The sequence below is a fragment of the Vanessa atalanta genome, chromosome 24 (genome assembly GCF_905147765.1).
Source record: "Vanessa atalanta chromosome 24, ilVanAtal1.2, whole genome shotgun sequence".
NCBI classification, from domain to species: Eukaryota; Metazoa; Arthropoda; class Insecta; order Lepidoptera; family Nymphalidae; genus Vanessa; species Vanessa atalanta.
The window spans coordinates 944,193-966,388 of NC_061894.1; the positions used below are offsets into that span (position 1 = coordinate 944,193).

The window sequence follows — 22,196 nt, forward strand, 5'->3', positions numbered from 1 at the left end:
CCAACAATTTAAATCTGTGACAACCTGGATGACATTTGATATTTTGAGCGTTATTTGTGATATATTTTGGAAGTCTACGGGAATCTCACCACGGACGTCCCGACGGCGTCGTCTCCGCACGCGTGCGCCAGCGCGGACTCAAAGTCCTGAGGAAGGTAGACCTGGAAACCATTGAAATTTGTGTTTACTTGTTTCTGAACTAGGACTCTTGTTACAAATTACATTTAAAATATTTTAATTTATTAGGAAAGTAGTGTTCCTTATAAATTGTACTAATACTATCGACGAAATTATTATAGGAACTTTGGATGTAGAATTAATGTGGATATACTAAGGTATTTAAGTGCATTCGTGTTATATTATAAATAATGATATATCAATCACGAACTATGCTTCTCGAGCAACAGTTCGTGATTAATACTTGTAGTTGATGTCAAATTTTGCCAAAAACTGCTACTTTTATTAAATCCACTATTTTGTTGGGATAATTCACCAAATAATTTGTAAATCTAAACCCAATCCTTATTTCTTCAATGTGAAAAAGTGTACCAAATTATAAATTGTGATATTCTATAGTTACAAATATAGCACGTGTTAAAGATTTCACTAATCGATTTACCTTATCGAGCACAGGTGAAAGCTGACCAGAATCGACGAGAAGTCGAAGATTGTCGAGACCTTCCCGGAGTTGATTCTTATCCTCCAACCAGTCTGTGTGGGTTCCGCATCCAGTTATCCACTGTAGGGGAAATCCTTATGGTTATTCAAATATCATGATCTTTGGAAAAATGCTCATTGCTATGATAAAACTTTTGACCGAGCCAGGAAAATGAACTTAAAGCACAATTATATAAGATAATTAATAGGAAGCTACTTATAGAACTCATTATCCTGAAAGCCATGATCTATGTACAAAATGCTGAGAAGCGAATGGTGACGTCTGGACGATCAATTAAAGCTATCACGTCAGACATCGGAACATTGTTTTTTTTTTTTTAATGAAACCAGAATAGATATTCTTCGCGATAATCTAATCATAATAGCCTGAGCTAATAAGAGTCCATGGAATGGCATTTAAGCCCATAGAAATATTAATAGATTAGAACCAGCCGAAAAAAATGATATTTGTCAAGTTATAAAATGCCTTTGTAAAAATGTTAAAACTTCAAAATCTCACCCTCAAAAGCCTAAAGGTGTAAAAGGAAGCCGAGAATATCACCCAGAAGGGTGTTGGCAAGCGGTCAGTCAGTAAGGGCTTCGGTCGAATATCCAACAAAGCGTATCGTGGGGCCGTTGCTCTGAAATATACAAAAAAAATGTTAAAATAACAAGAAAATATATAAGTATCTCAATATAGGTTATATGTGAGCAATATTTTGTAATATATGGATATAATTTATATTATAATTAATATAAATAGAGGAGACTTAGCCCATTGGGACGTTAAGTGATCATTTTATTACATGTATTGGTAATAATTTCACAGGTTAGTTGAAGTTCTGTTGAAACCAAACTGAATGAAGGTTCAATTATAAGGGTTCCGGGTTATTAGCACTAACTTGAGCAGCGCAGAAGCCGCGGGTGAGGGTGGAGGCGGAGCACCCGAGCAGCAGAGGGCGCAGTCCCACGGGCCGCGGCGACTCGCATATTGTTCTAAAGACAGCCACGACGGACTCGTGTGAGCGTTGCTTTCCAATTCAACCAGCTCGTGTGCACCTGGCGAGAACATTATACAGAAATTCTTTAGAGATGTCGTAGTCGGCAGTAAACCAACAGTAATAAAGAATACGTCTAAAATGAATCGTTATCGCAAAACAGTTTAAGAATAATACACCGAGCAACGCACCGAGGTCCTTTAAGACGCGATGCGACTTCCGCGGCGCGGCGGCCGTGACGCGGGCGCCCCACGCGGCCAGCAGCTGCACCAGCGCGCAGCCCTCCCCGCTGGCCGCGCCCACCACGCACACCCTGCACAAGCCGGCGTACTTACTCTCCGCTGCCGCCCTGGCTAAACCACACGACGCAGCGCAGCGCCCTCACCGCTTCCCCTTGCTGGAGTCCGGTCGGTACTGCACGCGCCGCAGCGCCGCCAGCGCCACACAGCCCACCCAGGGCAGCGCCGCCGCCGTGTCCGCGGCGAGGTGACGCGGACGTTTGCTCACTCGAGTGCTGGCCAAAATCAATATACACTAATTTTAAATTAACAATATTGACGTCTTTTTTTATGAAATAGGTAGGCGATTGTGGGAATGGTCCAGCCGTTGGTGAGTGGTCACCGCTGCCCATAGAAATTAGCGCCGTAAGAATTTTTAATCATTCCTGACATCTTCGATACCGCACCAACTTTGGCAACTTAGTTATTATGTCCCTTGTGCATGGAGTTACACTGGCTCACTCACCCTTCAAACCGGAACACAACAATACAAAGTATTTCTGTTTGAGGCTTACACAACGCCCCACCCCCAAGTGTTTTCATAGTTATTATGAATATTCCAAGGTCACTGATAGTTACCTCATCACCGCCTAGGTTTACTTTACCTTCTAATAGCGAGCAGCTCGTTGGCGGCGCCTCCGCTCCACTCGCTGATGCAGCCCCACACCTCGTCACCCATTTCCAAGTCGTTTACGCCTTGTCCCACGTCGAGCACTACACCTGGAATTACGGACCAATGTTTGTCAGATAAGTCAAGTAGTAATTTAGTGTGTAAAATTTTGTACGAAAATTTTGTACGAAAATTTTGCAAAGTAAAACATAACTTTGGAACAAATCCAATTTTAGGTGATAAAATTTAACAGTCATCACGTTCAAGTAGGTCAGTAAGTCAGTGAGTCACCCGCGAAGCCTCTCCCCACGGTGACCTGCGAGGCGGCCAGCAGCGAGCGCAGCGCCGACGCGCGGCCGCGCAGCACGCTGCGGTCCGCCGCCGACACGCTGAACGCCTGCACGCGCACCAGCACCTCCCCCGCGCCCGCGCCTGAACCAGAACCATTGCAACCCGAGTCACGACGCCGCTTCGAGAGAATTCAAACGTGATGGTCTACTAAGCTGCCGCATTCTAAGGGCTAACGTTAAAATCTTCTGACCTGGCGATACGGCATCCTCTACCAGGATGACGGTTTGGTCGGTCTGCGTGTGGAGCGCCCTGGCATGCGGTCCGCTCGGCACTCGGGCGCTCGCTCGCAGGCCTATGACCAGACCTGCGCTTCCACCGACCGCCGCACCGCAGACGAAGATTATCATACTACGACGCCATACTGAAAAAACATATTAAATATATTGGGAAGATATTGGGAAAAAGCGATTGAGTATTTATTAAATCAAACTTTAATCTAATTCAGCATGAACATAAATGAGCAACTTAAGGTCATAACTTCAAACAGCATTCAAATAAAAAGTTTATATTTACCATGATCTTTCAAAAGGGTCACCAGTTCCTCATACAGTATCATGGGAGAGAGCGGTGGAGCACCCTCTTGTACCCTGCGGGCGGCCTCCCGCGCCCAGGCCAGAGCCCGAGCCCTGCCCTCCGTCACCAATTCATTGTCCCACAAATCAAAGAAAGCTTCTCGTATCTACAAATACAATATATTTATTTTTTGACATTTAATAAAATTTATAACATTAAAGTTTACAATGAAAATTGTAATTGTCAACTGATAAAATTTTGGTTTAAAAAACAATAGTTTTATAGATAAAATTGATAAAGTTGATCACCTGATGGTAAGTGGTCACCATCGCCACAGACACTGGCGCTGTAAGAAATATTAATCATTTCTTACATTGCCAATGCGCCACCAACCTTGGGAACTAAGATGTTATGGCCCTTGTGCCTGTAGTTACACTGGCTCAATCGCCTTTTCAAATACAACCATACTGAGTGCTGCTGTTTGGCGGTAGAATAACTGATGAGTGAGTGGTCCCAGATGGACCTGCACAAAGCCCTACCTCCAAAAAATAGTTGTTGATATATATATATGACGGCGTCTACCCTCATTAAGCAGTTGTACACAACACATGCAATGGCCGACAGTTGATTCACAAACAATATAAAAGAAGGAACATGTCAACTAGGTGCAGACTCTTGGCAAGGCTCAACCGGTGCACATGTTGTATCTTGAGCCTTTATATACAATATATTTGATTGATTGATTGATTGATTGAAATGTTATCCTTACTCTTCTGATTGCATCTGCTGTATGATTGAATACATCCTGAAATCTGTTTTTGCTGCTATTAGCAGCTACTACAGCTGCTTCCTGAAAACGAAATTATTATTGGTTAAAATAAAATTCAAGTTTTTTTTATGATATATAGTAGATGGTAGGTGGCAATATGTGATGCAAATGCGCCACACAATGGTTGGTGGTTACTACCACCTTCCTCTCCTCCCCTCCTCCTAACATCACCAAAGCACCACCAAACTTGAGAAGATGTTATGTAACTTGTGCCTATAGATACGCTGACTTCTATCCTTCAGACCAATAGACAACAATAGAAAGTAGTGTTGTTTGGCAGTGTAACATCTGATATGTGGGTGGTATCAACTAACAACTAGCAATGCTCTGCAAGTGGAACGATAGAAAACAACTGAGTAATAAAATATTGGACTTCTTTGCCAATAAAAACTACACTTTGGAAGAATCAAACTCACTCAACTAAAGCATACATGGAAGATTTCTAAAATATTTTTATGAACAGAATTAATAGTTAAATATAATCTATTTTTAATTGTTGTTTTTTAATTACCTCATTTTATTTAACACAAGTTTATTTGGTTTAAATTTGATTTAAAATTAATGAAATTAGTATCCAGTGCTTAAGGATATAGAAAATTAATTTGAAAATTATATATTTTTTGGTATTTAACAACTCATTTACATAATTTATATAGTGATGTAGGATTGGTGTATTGCTCATATCATTGTTAGTTATAACAATATGCACTATACTAAGATTTAAATTAATGTGACCTTTGGGCCAGTAATATATATACATTAATTATAACTATTTAAAAGTGAAATTTATATAAATACAACTCTTTATCAATCTTTATGATCAAAGTAAAAGAAAAATAACAAAAACTAAACATTATGTTATTCAAAATTTAAATTTATATTTCAGATAAATAATTTAAAAAGTTCACAAGAAATATGTTATTAATAAAATCTGCTTAATACCTATTGCCAAAATAGTATGACCTAATGCAAAATAAATTTAAAGTAATTAGATTCTAAATGTATGTTATGTAAGTTTCATGGTCAAATCTATAATTATAGTGTCATTGCCACAAATACTTACAGACATACATACAAAATGTATGCGACATATATAAATAATACATAAAATTACAAAAACAAACAAATCGTGGGAGGGAAATGTTTACACAGGTACCAGGGTAACATGACATAGTAACATCCAATAGTCACTTACATGTAAAGCTCCGATTTTTTCTCCCGCTCTTAGCTTAAATTCATCCATATCAAACAACACAGACGGAGGAGGGCCGGCCTATACCAAATGCACTGTTACTTCATATCAAAACTCATAAGAAATTTAACCTTTGGCCACAATCCATTTTAAATATTTGAGTCTGAAAATAGAACGTCATTGCGGATGCATTCACGTTCAAAGTTATTAATAACGATAAATTTATGATATACAATTAAATTGTGTTTAATTTTTAAATGGCCTTTATCACAGAATTATTATATATTTTTTAAATTAAACACAATTTTTACCTTATACAAACATAACCTATTTGACGTTTCAAAATGACAGTGGAGTGTAGACACCTGATTTTGACATTGATTAATGGTATGTTGTTGCTAACACTATAAATAAGTCAAAGGTCTTAAAATTCCGTGAATATTTTTATATATATCCTATTCTAATCGAAATAGGAATAAAGATAATCACACATTAGATTACGTATTCCACTAGATTTGTTAATAGCTCAGCTATATTTTGCAATATTAAGAGTTTTTGGTTAATACATTTTTATTTATATTACAATACTATTACACTTAACTATTTATTTCCACTTTAATTTTACTTTAAATTCCGATAACAGTTTCGTCGACGTTTAAAACGCAATTTTTTCGTAAATCCATAGTGAATATCATAGATTGATCAAGCGACCAATGATATCGCGTCAATTTTCTGTCAAATGTTGTTTATTTAGCTTTTTGTTGTTATTTTTGAAATAGAGTATACTTTAATTTGACTATCTTAGTTCAGATAACATTTTCGTTGACGTTCAAAATGCATTTTTTTCGCAAATACATATTGAATATCATAAATTAATCAAGCTCTCGACCAATGATATTGCGTTAATTCGCTGTCAAAAGTTGTTTATTATATAATTTGTTGTTAGACATAATAGTATTTTTTGTAGTTAGTTAAGCAGTAAAAATCATTGTGCTGTACTGCTAATTAAATAAATGTTATACAGATAATAGAAACCTCTAAAATTATCAGTGATTCTCTACTATATTGTGCACATATAAATCTTTCTCCTGAATCAGTCTATATATTAAAAAAACCGCATTAGACAAGAAACACGTCTTTCAAAAACCGCATTGTGAAATTTTAAACATCAAAGCATACGGGGACTGAGTGCGGTAAGCTTACGTACTTTGTTTTATACCATGTAATGATTAATTAATCAGAGATAGCATCGTTCACATCGTCATATATTAATTAGTCTTTAATTTTGAAAATTAAATTGATGAAAAGGTGTCACTAGCAAATATTACTTTCTATAACCGAATAATTACGTAGCAGTCATTTGTGTGAATGAGGAACAGAAATTGACTAAAAATCGGTTCCTGAGGGATTCCCATTTTATCTCCTACCACAAAAATTAGTCCATTAAATTAAATTGTTTATTTTAATTTTTTTTTGTTGTAAATATTTTAAATATAATTCTTGATTTCAATTTCTATTAATCAAATGATTACAATAAAAAATAAATAAGAAGAAATTGTTTTATTTATATAAGTAGTAATGTTATTTTTTACGAAATATTGATTATTAGTTATAAAACTTTGTTTTTTACATAAAATAACAATTACGTTTTAAACTATACCATTTTCCACAAATTAATGACTACGATGCGGGACAAAACTTATCCAAAGCTTTTGTTAAATCAGTTTTTAAATTCTGCCGCACCGGGGCATTTATCCGCCAAACTACACCACTGGTTGATCAATACTAAGCATAAACAAATTTGTATAAAATATCCTGCACATCCTGCTTTTGTTATCAAAAGGGATTAGAAGGACATCGTCACGATAATGATATCCTTCTACTAACACTGTAAATGTAAAACTCCGTTTTATTGTTTTTGTTTAATTCAATCGTTTTATTATTTATAATAAGTAGTTTACACGGCGAATGTCGTCTTTTCTCTACTGATAATTTCTTTGCAGAAAAATTTATCCTTGACATTTCTCTTATTTACTAGATCAACGCAGTGCGTTGCGTTTAGAATAAAATTATAATCAATAATTTCAACTGAAAGCCATTGACAAAAAATAACACAAAGCTTCAAAACGTAACCAGAGATTTAAGAATTAAAAAAAAACTCAGGACTGACGATGACAATTCTATTTAATTCTAATGACATAACTTATTTTACAGACAAGAACATGCTATTCATTAATTTTTCTTGACCTTTAAGTGTAGACAATATTTTACTTTCGAAACAATTGTATGGATCACTGATACTGTGATCGTGAAAAGTGTTATCAAAACACTTAATAGAAACAGCACAATTTTCAGTTCATAGTACTCGGTCCACGACACGTTCGCCGCAGGTGTACGTCGATATGCTACATCAGGGTGGCGCAGCACGTGTTCCGTCCACCACACAGCGCTTTCCAATGGTGATCGTGGTTGATCAATTATAAAGCTGCGTAACTTTACAATATTTTGACTATACCTGCAATCAACATATTTATTAATTAGAAACTTTTTATGTACCGCTTAGTCGCAGAATTACGTGTATTATATCAAAAATAACCAAGCCGTTTGAGCGCCATAAAATTTTCACGTACTTTATTTTCGATAATAATTCATGTCGTGCTCGAAGATGAAGAGACACATCTAACCGAACCGAACCGGCATTGGAGTAGTATTGCGGAGTAAGTACCGAGCTTCCTCCAGAAAATGATCCTTAACTCAGTGAAATATTTACCTTTTACCTTTATACAAATATCGAATTACGGGTTAACACATTATCTATATTGGTTATTTTGTGGAATAACCGATATTATACACTCTAAATTTTTAGTATCTGTCATCTGCTTACAAGTCTGCACTTTTTTAATTTCCTTATCACAGACGCAGTTTATATACATATATGCATATGTTTTAAGTATTTTATTTAAGACGTAGGTGATAAGTAACTTGTGCAGTGAAATTAAAGTCTCATTATGACTTGAGTTTCATGAATATTTTAGTATTCAAGTGTCTGGCGATGCGAAATAAATTATGTTTTAAGTACTATAAATTTATAATTTATAATTATAAAAATATCTTTATGTATTCACCGAGGTAGACTTTGAACTAATTATCTTTTAATTATCATATTTGTATAAATGCTAATATATTTTAATAAAATCAATGCGATTGTTACTGAGTCAATCTATAAAATTTTTTTCAATAGCTTTACTGATTGACAAATGGACTAGCTGATGTTAAGAGGTCACCACAGGCCATAAACATTGGTTATATACGAAAAATCAACTATCATTTACATCACTAATGTACCGACCCTGAAACAAAAAATGTTATGTCACTTGTGAACTTACACTGACTCTTTCATCCTTCAAACTGGAACACAACAATGTAAGTAGTGCTGTCTAGTGGTAGAATGACGGATACCAGATGGGTGGTACCCATCTAAACTAGTATGCACAAAGCTTTTTTTTATGTTATAGGGGACAAACGAGCAGGAGGCTCACCTGATTGAGTGATTACCACCGCCCATGGACATTGCCAAGCCCCCCGGTGTTGCAGATGTCCATGGGCGGTGGTAGTCACTTTCCATCAGGTGAGCCTCCTGCTCGTTTGCCACCTTATGACATAAAAAAAAAAAAAAAAAAAAAATTTGCAACACTTGCTAGCAGGTGCGTTGCCGGCCTGAGTTTTGTCACCTTTCTCTTATCATTTTACATACCTTTTGTCTCCCATTATAGTCTTAATAGCATCCATCAGTAGATCCTCTGTGAGTGTTTCTAATAAGAGTCGTTTTCCAATGTCGAATTTAACATATTGTTCAACATTGAACCATTGGTCAGCGAGCAGTGGTATGCCAATGAGGGGAACACCGGCAGTTATTGCTTCGTCTGTAGATTGTAATCCCCCTTGTGTTATAAATAGCTTCACATTTCTATGCCCTAAACAAAAAACAAATGCAATAATTGTACTTGAAAAAATATTTCTGGTACTTTCAATGGGAACTTTAGAACTTTGTAATAAACTTAATAATTGATAAACAGCTTTATGTATCGTGTATTTTAATTATATAAACACTTAAGGACAAATAATTGACATGATATCAATTGTGGAAGCCTTGGAATATATGTCTAAGGTTTATCTCCTTCTTATGATAGTTTACATGAATGTTGGAAGCGAGGGGGTTATTAAGTTAACAATGCTTTGTATGTATGTACATGTTATTGTTAGTATGAAATAAGTGATAATGTTAAGTGAAGAGTAAGGTTGCTTATAGAGATTAAGCACAATATAAACGATATAAACAAACAGGACTTACTCAATAAATCAGACTGCGGCAGCCATTTTGAAATTTCAACGTTATTTGGACGCCCTGGAAGCTCATCCTCATCCCATTTCCATAAAACGTCGTAAGGAAGATGAGAAAATACATCATTAAATATTTTTAAGATTTTTGGTGAAAACAACGATGGATTAACGTTTGTACCAAAACTCACGTATATAACTCCATTTTTTGTAGAATCAAGATATAATTTCAAATCCTGAAAAAATGCTTTTTAATTTAAATGGGCCATAAAAATATACTCTGTTAGAAATTGTAACCATCTTTAGTAGTGTCAACACGATACCAAACTTGGGATCTCAGTTGTTATGCCCCCTGCGCTGTTACACCGACTCAGTCGTCCCTCAAACTGAAGCACGACAATACTAAGTACTAAGTATTAAATAGGTATAATATGTGGTACTTATGCAGATGGTCTTTCAAGAGTCTTACCTAGTAACTCCAAAGACATTTTAAAAGTCAAATTTTATAAAACTGATAAAGCACTTTGAAATTCTTAAATATACCTTTGGTAATTCTCTTCGAGGTTTCTGGTGTAAACCTGCTAAATACAACACATTTGGTGGAGCAGGTCGATTGAAATCCCAAATAGGATGCACATTTAAAAATAACATTCGAACATTTTGTCTCAAATAATTCAAATCTGGAATGTCTGAACCAAGAACTGATTTTAACATTTCATTTTCTATTAGTTCGTGTTGCGTAAAATAAAACTGACACGAATAATGTATATATAATTCGTTTATCTTATCCCATAACGTCAAATTATAAATTTTTCTGTGCATCGCATTAGGATAAATAAGGGGATGCGAGGCAGCTCCTATAGCTTCTAAGGCCAAATTAATACCACCCAGGGAGCTGAATTCGATGACAGGCGCGTTATAAATGTACGAAAAGATAAGAGCTGGTCGTACCCAGGATTCGACAAATATTAAATCGAATTCTTCACTACTACGGAGTAATTTTTGAATTTCAGTGGAATTTAATTGTTTCACGAATAAATTTATGAGAAAATCATTGATAAAATTGTCAAAATCGATCGGATCAGTCTTGTTTTCTGAACTTCCATGAAGCTTCAAGTGTTCGTAGGAGACATCGTGCATATCGATTTCGGTCAAGTTTCCAGGAGCTTGGCCTTTTAAAAAGGCTGGATCGGTCGTTATTACTGTAACCTGGTGCCCAAGTCTGGCGAGTTCGAACATTAGTGGACGAAACACGACTTGATGACTTATTGAAGGCGTCGGATAAACTCCCAATATATTTGCCGCTTCATTTTTAGTGAATACAAATAACAAACAAACAATAATTGAAAGCATTTCCGAACTTTACTGAGTTTTTAGGCATTACATAAGAATCGGAAAGGTACGTTTTACTTGTATATATACTACTTTAGTTTTGCAATTAGGTATTATCGTAAACAATGAATAGTAATCGATTGATAGAACCTGTTCTTGAGCAGAAAATATGTTATAAAAAAAAACGAATACATATAATGAAATTTTATAAGGGATTCGATTATCCAACTGGATGTCACGGTAGTTCCGACTTTATAAGGCGAATAATGATGGCGCCCCGAATTACTCCAAAATGTCAGCAATTTTTAAAGATATTTCGGGTTGTTAATATGAATTTATAGGTATGATAAACCTGATAGAATTATTCGACCGGGGATTTGATTTGATTAGGGGATTGCATTCAGTATTTCATATATTTTTACCTTGCCAGGCTTTGGCTTATTTATATTTTAGAATAACCAGATTTGTTGTAGGAAAATAATAAAAAAAAAAATTAAGTATTTCATTTACGTTTGAATATAAAATTAAAATGAGATCTCATTTGCTTCGCAATTGATCGGATAAGCCGGAATAACTAATGGTTCCAATTGAAATACAACGTACCTACATAAAAAACAAAGTTCAAAAATATATATTATATTTACTCCTAACTCACGTAAAGTTTAGATTAATATGTTGTCCTTACTTTCTAAATAATTTAGATTAGTTTTTAACTTTATCATGCAATCTAAAAACAGCTAAAGGGTTTTATTTATATTAAATGTAGAAAAAAGATCAGAAAAACAAAAATAGTTCAAAATAACCTTACTCGAAACTAAATTATATATGTAAATGTAAATGCTCAATTCTTCTCACTAAGTAATATAATTCTCGAATCTAAAAAAAATACAGGCGAATGTTCCAGACGAGAGATCGCTATCACGATCATTTCAAGATCCCAAAATCTTCTCTCGATCAATGGTCAAAAGAAAAGGCCAGTACGTTCGGTCCGCCTTTGCAGGCCTCCAATTCGTATTCCCGTGGTAGTGAGAACCGCCCTAGTGCCTGCGGCGCCTATTGAGGCGAGGGGAGAAGGTGTGCGTAGCGTTGTTGCCTCCTCTCCTGTCTTTTTCGGTGGATCGGGTCTGTAGCAGCGTCCTCCCGCTCCTGTTCCACTGCCCCCTTCTGCAACATGACGTCGTGTCCACTGGTGCAACACACTCGTTAGAGGAGGGTGCCACCTCCCACCGCGCTATCCCGTGCAGGTACTAGCCGATGCATCCGTGTCCGGTAAGTGCCTGAGTCATCCTGAACGTGAGCATCCCGCGACTCCCACGTTCGGTAGGAGGCGGCCCAAGGCAGCTGTAGCGTTGGACCATATGCTGCAATAAAAGAACAGAACAAGACCCTGAGCCAACATCAAACAAATAGAATGATACAAATGAATTATGATATTACGTAATCTAAAATTTACATTCATATATAAATATTTTTTTTTATCAACTTAACACATTTCTGTTAATTTGTATTTGTTAAAAGTTTACAATGTGTAACTATAATTTAAGCCCTGAGACACTGTTTGGTTTATTTAAAGGCGTTCAATTATTTTGAATTTCATAACAAATATAAGAAGTTGATATAACTGTACAGTAACTAATAAAAGTTATGCTGGACATACATATATGAGGTTATAGTATATAGGAGAAGATTTGCTCTTTCTTCCATCAAACAATTTTAGTGGGACTGGGCTCCGATATGTTTATGAAAAACTAAAGTGACAAAAGGATACCACTGTTTTGCCGCTGATTAAAATTTGATTTCGATTCGAATCGATTGAAGATTGATCTCGTTAGAAAAACGCGTTACGCTTTTTTTCGCAGTACGCATTACTCCCGTGTCTTCTGGAGACGTCACGGGATCTCTGACTTATGGTACTCTGAAGCCCCGACGGTTGACTACATAGGACGACGACGGACTTCCGATTCCTACGGGGGATTCTCTCTGGTAAAGAGGACCCTCCCAGTCTCCGCAAGTATTGCGGTAGGGGCAGTAAGTACGCATAGCGATCTGGCATTTACCCTACGCATACATTAGTAGCCTACGCATACATAGCCTTTTGACATACTTTCAAATAATATAGATACTAATCATCATTAAGAAGAAATGGACATAAATAGTTTTCTATACTTTAACAAATTCGACGTATTCTTAACAGGATGACATCTGGCTTTTTTCACCCTACTCCTTGGGATACCATCGCCAAAACGTCACCAACTTTGTGTACTGTCTTTTCAGAATATATAAAATGCTACATTCAGAATAATACAGCACCTTTAAAAATGGTTTCTAATTTCGAATTAGAATCATCCTCTTCTTCAAATGTCAATCGATAATTAATTAGATATTCAGTCTGCATATCAAAGAGATTCACATTAAATTTTACATCATAAAATGACAATTCAAGAGCGCTCATAAAATTCTGATTGAGAAAGTATATTTAGATTTGATTTATTTCAATTATTGAGTTCCTTAGCTTTAAATACAATTGATATTGGAAAAATATGAATACGTTTCTTTTCGTCATCAAAATCTACCGACATATTACTGGCATTAAACGAAGATGTCTTACGAAAACGTATCTCTAATCAACGATTACACAACCAGCTTTTTATTTTATAGGTGGCAAACGAGCAGGAGGCTCACCAGGTGGAAAGTGACTACCACCGCCGATGGACCATACGCCGAACTCCGGGAGCTTAAGGTGCGTTGCCGGCCTTTAAGAAATTAGACTCTTTTGTCGAAGGTTCCCAAGTCGTATCAGTTCGCAAAAACATGTGTATTTTTAAAAGTATTTGTTTATTAATATTATTGAAATATCACCGTATTTAAACGGCTTCTGTATGTGATATGACGCTTAAAATTGAAATTTAATTCTAATTTGATAAACACCCTGAACCACCCACAACGTAAAACAAATAAATTACGTAAAAGTTAAAATATATTTAACAAATCTATATTACAGGCGCTAATAAAATACTTAACTTGTAACGTTTAAATAAATATTTTATCTTTTATTTGTTATACATAATATTAAATTAGATTGCATGTGAGAATATTAAACAATTCCTTAGATAGACAGATTAGTTGTATCATTTATGTAATACACGTCATGTCAAACGCTTACGAGCGTTCGTACTAGAAAAAAAATCTCGACAAAAAATTTGGTTACGAAAATCAAAACACTGATGGAATTTTACTTGAAAAATAATTTAAATTTTCTTTTAAATAATAATGTTTCATAACTAGTGATATAATTTATATTAGAGATCAATTGTTATTGATTTCTTTTTGTGTGCGCAATAATGAAGTTTTACGGAATATTTGAACAGGGGAGCAAGATTAATCAAGTGATATGTGCCGTTTTGAGTAAGTACATATATATTTTTAATTTGGTATTATTCAATAATTTGACGATATTTTTTTAGGAAGGACGTTTATATAGTTTTTGAGATTTAAAACATGGTAATATCCTGTAAATGTCCCTGTTGAGCTAAAGCCCCTTCGCCCTTTTGAGGAGAAGGTTTGCAGCTTATTCGACCACGCTGTTCCAATGCGGGTTGGTGGATACACATGTGACAGAATTCCATCTCGGCTTAATTTGAAGTCGTACCACATGTACATTAGTAATCAAAGTTATTTTTAAGTGAAACTTCTTTAGCATTGTAGATTTGAAACTCGATGAAACGAAAATACGTAACGACAATGGGCAAACAAATACAATTCATTAGGATTCTCTTCTACCGTGCTTGAATTGCAAACACATACCCTTTTTTTTTAATTTCTGGTATCATATCGTAGGAAGCTTATGTGCTTGATTTGCCGATTAAAAAGAAATTTGACTAGATTTTTTTTTTATATTTGAACATTATTACTATTGCACTTAAAAGTATTGAATTGAATATCAAAAGCATCATATAACTTTCCCATAATTGTTTACACTTACAGTGAAATTAACAACCAGTTTCCTATGAAAATAAGTTTGTCGATGGCGCTCCATTAATCCGGGCCTGTGGAAGCACACGTGACAGAATTTCATCGACTTATTCACAATGTTTTCGTTCTTCGTCAAACACGAGATGTTATTATAAAAGATACACATAAAAACTCAGTTCTTGCCTGAGTTTGAACCTGGAAATTCCGCCTTAAAATCATATATACTGTATCTCAGTTCTATATCATCATCATCATCATCCTCCTGCCCTTATCGCATTTTTATTTGGGGTCGGACATGGTGCACATGTCAACTTCTTGCATACTACTCTGTCTGATGTCATCTCACAATTAACATTATTTCCAGTCATTTCGTCTGTCTTTCACACAATCCATCCATCGTTTCTTTGGTCGTCTCTCTCCTCTATATCCATCCACGTCCATGCTCAAGACCTTCCTCATAACATGATCCTCATTCCTCCGCATAACATGCCCAAACTATGAGAGCCGGTTTCTACATAGCTTCTCGGTTACTGGTACCACTCTTCCTCCTATGTACTCATTCCTTACTTTATCCATTCGCGTAAGGCCACACAATATTCTCAACATTCTCATGTCCGCAACATGCAGTTGTCTTTTAGTAATCCCTTTTGTAGCTTACCAGCAGGTCTGACCGTGGTCTTACAGGTCTTCCCCTTGAGTTTAAGGGGAATATGGGGGTCATGGTCTCAGTTCTATATATGTACAAGAAATTAAATATATCTTTTACTCTACAGTAAACCTCCCGGTGCTGTCATACGGAGCCAGTACTGGCTGGATGTCTCCTATGACTCTTCTACTGCAGTCAGAAGATTCACCAAAAGGCGTACCTCTTACAGATTCTGAGGTATAGTGTATGATGTTCATTATGATGTCCTTAAGACCTACTTCAGATAAAGATTAATTAGAGAGGAATATATTGCACAAGTGTCTTCGCAATCACAGATGTACCCTTAATGGCTAGCGTGTTAGGCTGCAAATGTTGAGGCACTAAATTGAAAATTTGGGTTCAGGCTGGTACTAAATTATTGAGATTTTTTTAATTAACAAGTTGGAGTATAGTGGAGTTTGTTGATTTTGGGTTGTAGGGAATTAGGACGATTTTATTTTCTTCCAAAGATAATTTTTATTTATATTCTAGATATCATGGATGGCTGCTGTGCCCTACTTGGTGTGTGTTCCATTTGATTTGATAATGGGCGTCATGGGAGACAAACTCGGACGAAAGATTTCCCTGATTTTTATATCCTTAGTTAGTGCTGTAAGTAATATTATAAGATCAAATAGGAAACGACTTCCTCAAAGAGGAAAGGACTATATTTCATTTAGCTTTTTTATCTGTGGTTACTGTGATACTATTTATATGATATAAATTAAAAGTAAACAATATTTTTACAAAGTCACAACACATATACAAAATATTGTGTCCTATGACTTTTGAGGAGTTTTTCGTCTAGACCAACTATCGGGTCCCAAAGAAAAAAATCTTTGTCATTGGAACTGAAGCCACATGTCAAGTTTTAACTGAATAAGATAAAAAGATGAGTTCCTAATTTAGTTTGCAAGATTTGATCTAAACAAAGTAAAAAACATTGCAAATTGAATATTCGACGACCTCCGTGGTCGAGTAGTGTGTACACCGGTTTTCATGGGTACGCCACTCCGAGGTCCCGGGTTCGATTCCCGGCCGAGTCGATGTAGAAAAAGTTCATTACTTTTCTATGTTGTCTTGGGTCTGGGTGTTTGTGGTACCGTCGTTACTTCTGATTTCCATAACACAAGTGCTTTAGCTACTTACATTGGGATCAGAGTAATGTATGTGATGTTGTCCAATATATTTATTTATAAGATTTAAAAAATATAAGTTAAAATTGGTAATATTAATATTTTATTTTAAGGCTAGTTGGATCTTATTGCTTTCTTCCTTCAACATTTGGTGTCTCATCATAGCGAGGGCGTTCGTCGGTATAACCATGGCTGGTTGTTATGTCACTTGCACCACATACACCAAGGAGATCAGTGATAATAGCATCAGAGGTGCCTTGGGATGTTTGGTACGATCAGTTTTATTTATAAGAGTATTTAAAGTTAAATTTTGTGCATGGGTGAACCAGCATATATGTGTGCACAGTTGTAGTTCTGTATGCGCGTGATACGTAAACGTACGTATTCCATCAAGACTTTAATATTTAACTTGTGTAACAAAAGGTAAATATGTACCAATTTCTAGTAAAGGATATAATACCATATTTAAAATATTTGATAATGCATTGAGTAAGTTTATACATTATCTAACTCAATTTCTGTTGTCATTACAAATAAGGTTGTTTTTATAAAGTATCCATGAATTTTGAATGGACCTCAAACTGTCTGGATCAAATGTTTTTTGTGACACCAGACTGGTCCGGTTGTTGACGGGCAGTTATTATGTTCTTATATAGTTATAGTGTTATGTTATTTGGTTTCAGTTAATATTGTTTCAAACAACTGGAAATCTCTTCATGTACGTTATTGGAGATCTCTTGAGCTATAAACTTATCCTTTGGGTTTGTCTGACAATACCGACCGTGCACGTAGTAGTGTTTCTCTTTATGCCGGAGTCTCCTTCTTACCTTGTTAAGAAAGGAAGGGTTGAGGTAATTATTTTATGTTAAATGATCTTTTACTTATTCTTTATGGAGAGTTATGTCAATTGGTTTGGTGATTGCGGATTTACCTTCAAAAAAGCTTCTTAGAATTATCTTGTTTGTAATCCATGAGTTACAAACTGGTATTCAGTAATGAAGGAATATATCATGAGGGAATCTGTATGTCTTGGATCAAAAACTATCACATATGTGTCCAACAACCTTTTCCAACTTAAATCAAGGCAAGGATGATTAAACAATGGAACCAGCCGTTTTTTTCACTTACGAGTCTATAATTAGCTCGATTTATTAGCTCAGCGTTCCAAAAATATCAAAATGTTCATTAGGATGCAAGTAAAGCCTTGGCCTGGCTTCGATGCGAATCAGAAAATGATGCAAAGGTCCAGGAAGAAATAGACATTATAAGAAAAGAACAGAGGAACGACGAAGCGAGCAAGTTTGCTCTCAAGACAATGTGTAAGTTTCAGCTTTATCCTTATTTTCACGACAATACTTTAAATGGCATAACTATCTTGTTGGTTTCATGACGATGATGGTAATATCTGAGCGATTTCAGCCACCACATAATATAGCGCAGAAGTCAATTTGATTATCAGTACTTGTGAGGATTGGTAGAGCGTTGTGCAAGTACTCAGGCGGAGTAGGTACCATTATATATTATACACAGCAGCAACTTTTCTAGACTTTTCACGCTATGATTAAAATTTCTTACTGGCCTTTACGGGTCTATGGGCAGTAATGACTACTTCCCGTTAAGTGGCCCATTTGCTTGACCACCAAAGCATGTCATAAAAATTGTCCTTATCCCATTTGTGGAAACTAAGTAAGCAAACTAAAAGTAGCTTTACTTTAAATAGTTTGTTAAATGACGATTCAAAAGTGCTTGTAAAAGCCTACTTGAATAAAGTATATTTTGAATAGATTTGAAACAAAAAAAACTTACAAAAGCGGCATGCCTGCCTTGCAACTCTATGCTCACAAATAAATGTCAACAAAAAAAAAAGATAATCGTAATAAGACGTCACTCCATAACGAATTTAAAAAAGGAATATATTTATCATACTAGACTAATCAACAGTAAAGTTTGTTAAAGATAAATGTACAGTGTTCTTCGTTTAAAACCTTATGCAATTAAATATGAACATAGTGTTTGTTTCATTTGATATAAAAAAAAGCCACAATCATACAAACTTGTGAAAAATATACTGTACATTAATCTCTAAACTAATTTGATGAACGAAATATTTTATATTGCGTTTATTTTTGACATCGCACGTGAACTATTTTTATTATATTTGGATACATTTCATTTGTTTATGCTTTCTTGTATGATGTGCATATGAATTACATATATTTTTTTATAGATAGATTCACACAGGTCGACGATATAGGTTTTTTTATGATATTGGTAGGAGGACAAGCATATGGGCCACCTGATGGTAAATGGTCACTGCCATAGACAATGGCGCTGAAAGAAATATTTACCATTCCTTACATCATCAAAGCGCCACCAACGGCGGGCAAATGGAACACTTGATGGTTACTCATAGACAACGGTACTGTATCGTGGCTTAAGCCCTACCACCTAGTCAAATATTTTTTAATTACCCTCATAAAGTCACATTTGAATTCCCCTATTGTTATTTTATTGTACGTATTTAATTTACCTCATTTTCAGCTGTTACTGTGAATATAATATAATGTACGGCGTTTTTGGATACTGTAACATTTTGATTCATATCATTTCATTATTCGAAAATTTTATTTTTTCATTGCACCTGTTATTTGATACATAATAGCGAAAGTAAGTTCGTTTCAACCGGGTGTTCTACGACTCATCACTTTTTTTCAGCCTACATTTAAACGAACACATTCATAAGTTCAAAATTACCATTTATTTTTGTCACATGTATGAAAGATAAATAGATTAAATACAGTATGTAATAACCTGATCTAATTACAAACAAACACGCAACCGTAACAGTGGCTTGGAAATATAAAATAAACATTAAGATAACTTGAACATAAATCATTGTTAAATGTTGGAAAGTACTGGGTAATGCTGCCGTGTGATTATTTTGTCGTGAGCCTTAATGGCCCAGTGGTTAGTATTCATGGATCTTAACAGACGGTTCCGAGTTCCAACCCAAGCATGCACCAAATTTTTATGTGATTAATTAGGCTTTACAATTCATTTGTATTCGGTGGTGAAGGAAAACATCGTGCGAAATACATGTGTCAGATGAAAATTGTAAAAAAAAACAAACGTTTGTATTTTTGCGTTATGGTTTGGAGGATGGATGAGCCAGGGGACATAACATTTTAATTCCCAAGGTTGCTGGCACATTGGCGATGTATGGAATGTTTATTTTTTATACACAGTCGATGTCTATGCGCTGGTGAGCACTTATCATCAGGCAGCTAATTTTGCCCGTCACAAATTTTATAAAAAAATATGCGAACGAATTAAGAAACTCTTTCTTCTTTAAAGTCGGTTCAAACGAGTAACTGTTTGAAACAAAATATTATTTATTTACCTTTCAGTCACTGATAAGATCCTTAGGAGAGCTTTCCAAATAGCCATGGTAGCGACAATAGCTAGAGAAGTGTGTGGAGCTGTACCAGTTCTGAACTTCGCTGGTGACATCTTTAAATTGGCATCTAACGACACCGGTCTGGTGTTGAGTCCAAACCAACAGGCTATGCTGCTTGGTGTCGTTCAAGTGGTAGGTTCGGCCCTCGCTTCAAGTATCGTCGAAAAATCAGGCAGAAAGGTAATTAATAAATATTTAATTCCCTTAGTGTAATTACGTTGAGATTCTTAAGTTGATCTTGAATTACATATTTATAAAATTTTACGATTTCTAATAAATACTAACAAACGAATCAACTACGCAAGTCAACATTGATATTTTTTGATAGGAAAAACTTAACCAATAATACATATAAAACAGCAAGACTTTGTATTGCTTAAAAAATGGTTTTTAAAAGAATGTTTCTATTTGAATACTTTGCCTTTAATATTCTCATTTTCTAAATTTCCAGCCTCTTCTTCTGTTGTCATCTCTGGTGTCTGGTCTAAGTATGTGCGCACTCGGTTCTTGGTTCCTATTGCGTGACCTTGGAATAGGTGCCCCATCTTGGGTACCATTAATGACGTTGTGCCTTTGTATCTTCTGTGATTCATCTGGCCTTCAGCCTATCTCCATTGTGCTAGCAGGGGAGATATTTTCTTTTAAGGTGAGGATTTTGTGGTAATTGATTATTTTGTTACTCTATGCGTATAATGAGGATGTTCTGGTTTTGTCCGTAGTGGGTATTTAAAGAACTAGTCCATTGCTCAGGACGTTTTATAATGCACAAGTATATGTGCGAACGCAGTTGCGTTCTATTTTCAACCTCTCTTAAATCGACAGGATGATAAATGCAAAACAACCACAAATAGTTCAGGCACAGGACTTTCGACTGAAAATCTTAATATTTCTGCATTGTCTCATCCCGGCATTTAAACCCAAAAAGTCATAAAAATCCCTAATTCATAGATTTGATTTGGTATTATGAATGGTTTATAATAAATTTAGAGCCCAAATAACGTACGTTTTATTGATAATTTTAAATAATAAAAATATTTCACAAAGTTTTATTTTTTCAGTATCGAGGAATTGTGATGGCTATCACAATGTCTTGTGCTTCATTTACTGACTTCCTTCAGCTGTTATTCTTCAAGCCTCTAGCCACAGCAGTTGGCATTCACGTGGCCTTCTACTTCTTCGGAGTCATCTGCTTGCTCATGTCTCTTTACGTCATTCTAGTCATCCCAGAAACTAAAGCTAGATGCCTTGAAGATATTTACAAAGATCTCCTCAAAAGCAAAAAAGTGAAAAAGATCGAAGAGAACGAACTTACAAAAGTTTAAAGAAAGTTTCATAAATTTCCCATAGTTGGGAAAAGTTCTGTTATCCGTTAGTGAGGAGCTTGAAGTTCCTACCACTACACTTATCTACTGTACATAATGTACGTTCGATATATGCACATTTATTCACAATGCTTTCCAAAGCCACCGCAGTAATGAACAAATACAAATTTATCACGTGGTAACCCATTAGTGTTTGCCTGTATTTATATGTGACCAGCGCTTATTGGTTGATATCTGCATACTTAATTCAATGTAACGTCATGTTGATATGTTATGTCCCTTGTGCCTGTAGTAAATTGGATCACTCACAAAAACACAGAAACACAACAATATTAAGTGTTGCTTTTTGTCGGTAGAACATGTGACGAGTGTGTGACTGTGGTGGTACCCAGACGGGATTGCACAAAGCCAAAGTAGTCTGGCGAACTTACCATTTATTGATCGATTTACATTTAATACAAGTCTGTAGAATAAACCCACTTAAATAAAGTATATTTGATTGTTTGATTTGATGGCTTATCGTTAG

General features: G+C 35.5%; 3 protein-coding genes across 3 annotated transcripts; 1 reads left to right on the forward strand and 2 right to left on the reverse strand.

Moving 5' to 3' along the window:
* Positions 1 to 69: 69 nt before the first annotated feature.
* LOC125073391 (reticulon-4-interacting protein 1, mitochondrial-like) lies at positions 70 to 5,804 on the reverse strand. The gene is made up of 13 exons (XM_047684204.1): positions 5,740 to 5,804; positions 5,432 to 5,591; positions 4,177 to 4,257; positions 3,408 to 3,573; positions 3,085 to 3,255; positions 2,835 to 2,975; positions 2,539 to 2,653; positions 2,041 to 2,169; positions 1,847 to 1,968; positions 1,560 to 1,716; positions 1,178 to 1,298; positions 620 to 739; positions 70 to 161 (listed from the first exon to the last, which is right to left on the reverse strand). Exons 2-13 carry the CDS (start codon positions 5,477 to 5,479, stop codon positions 75 to 77), a joined length of 1,458 nt encoding a protein of 485 aa, XP_047540160.1. The 5' UTR covers positions 5,480 to 5,591; positions 5,740 to 5,804; the 3' UTR covers positions 70 to 74.
* A 1,837-nt stretch (positions 5,805 to 7,641) lies between these two features.
* LOC125073432 (UDP-glucosyltransferase 2-like) lies at positions 7,642 to 11,503 on the reverse strand. Its single transcript, XM_047684257.1, has 4 exons — positions 10,310 to 11,503; positions 9,780 to 10,002; positions 9,183 to 9,402; positions 7,642 to 7,943 (listed from the first exon to the last, which is right to left on the reverse strand). Exons 1-4 carry the CDS (start codon positions 11,117 to 11,119, stop codon positions 7,661 to 7,663), a joined length of 1,536 nt encoding a protein of 511 aa, XP_047540213.1. The 5' UTR covers positions 11,120 to 11,503; the 3' UTR covers positions 7,642 to 7,660.
* Positions 11,504 to 14,277: 2,774 nt separating this feature from the next.
* Positions 14,278 to 22,172, forward strand: LOC125073439 (facilitated trehalose transporter Tret1-like). The gene is made up of 9 exons (XM_047684267.1): positions 14,278 to 14,503; positions 15,844 to 15,953; positions 16,248 to 16,367; positions 17,005 to 17,160; positions 17,575 to 17,742; positions 18,081 to 18,210; positions 20,299 to 20,528; positions 20,800 to 20,994; positions 21,407 to 22,172. Exons 1-9 carry the CDS (start codon positions 14,440 to 14,442, stop codon positions 21,668 to 21,670), a joined length of 1,437 nt encoding a protein of 478 aa, XP_047540223.1. The 5' UTR covers positions 14,278 to 14,439; the 3' UTR covers positions 21,671 to 22,172.
* Positions 22,173 to 22,196: the final 24 nt, after the last annotated feature.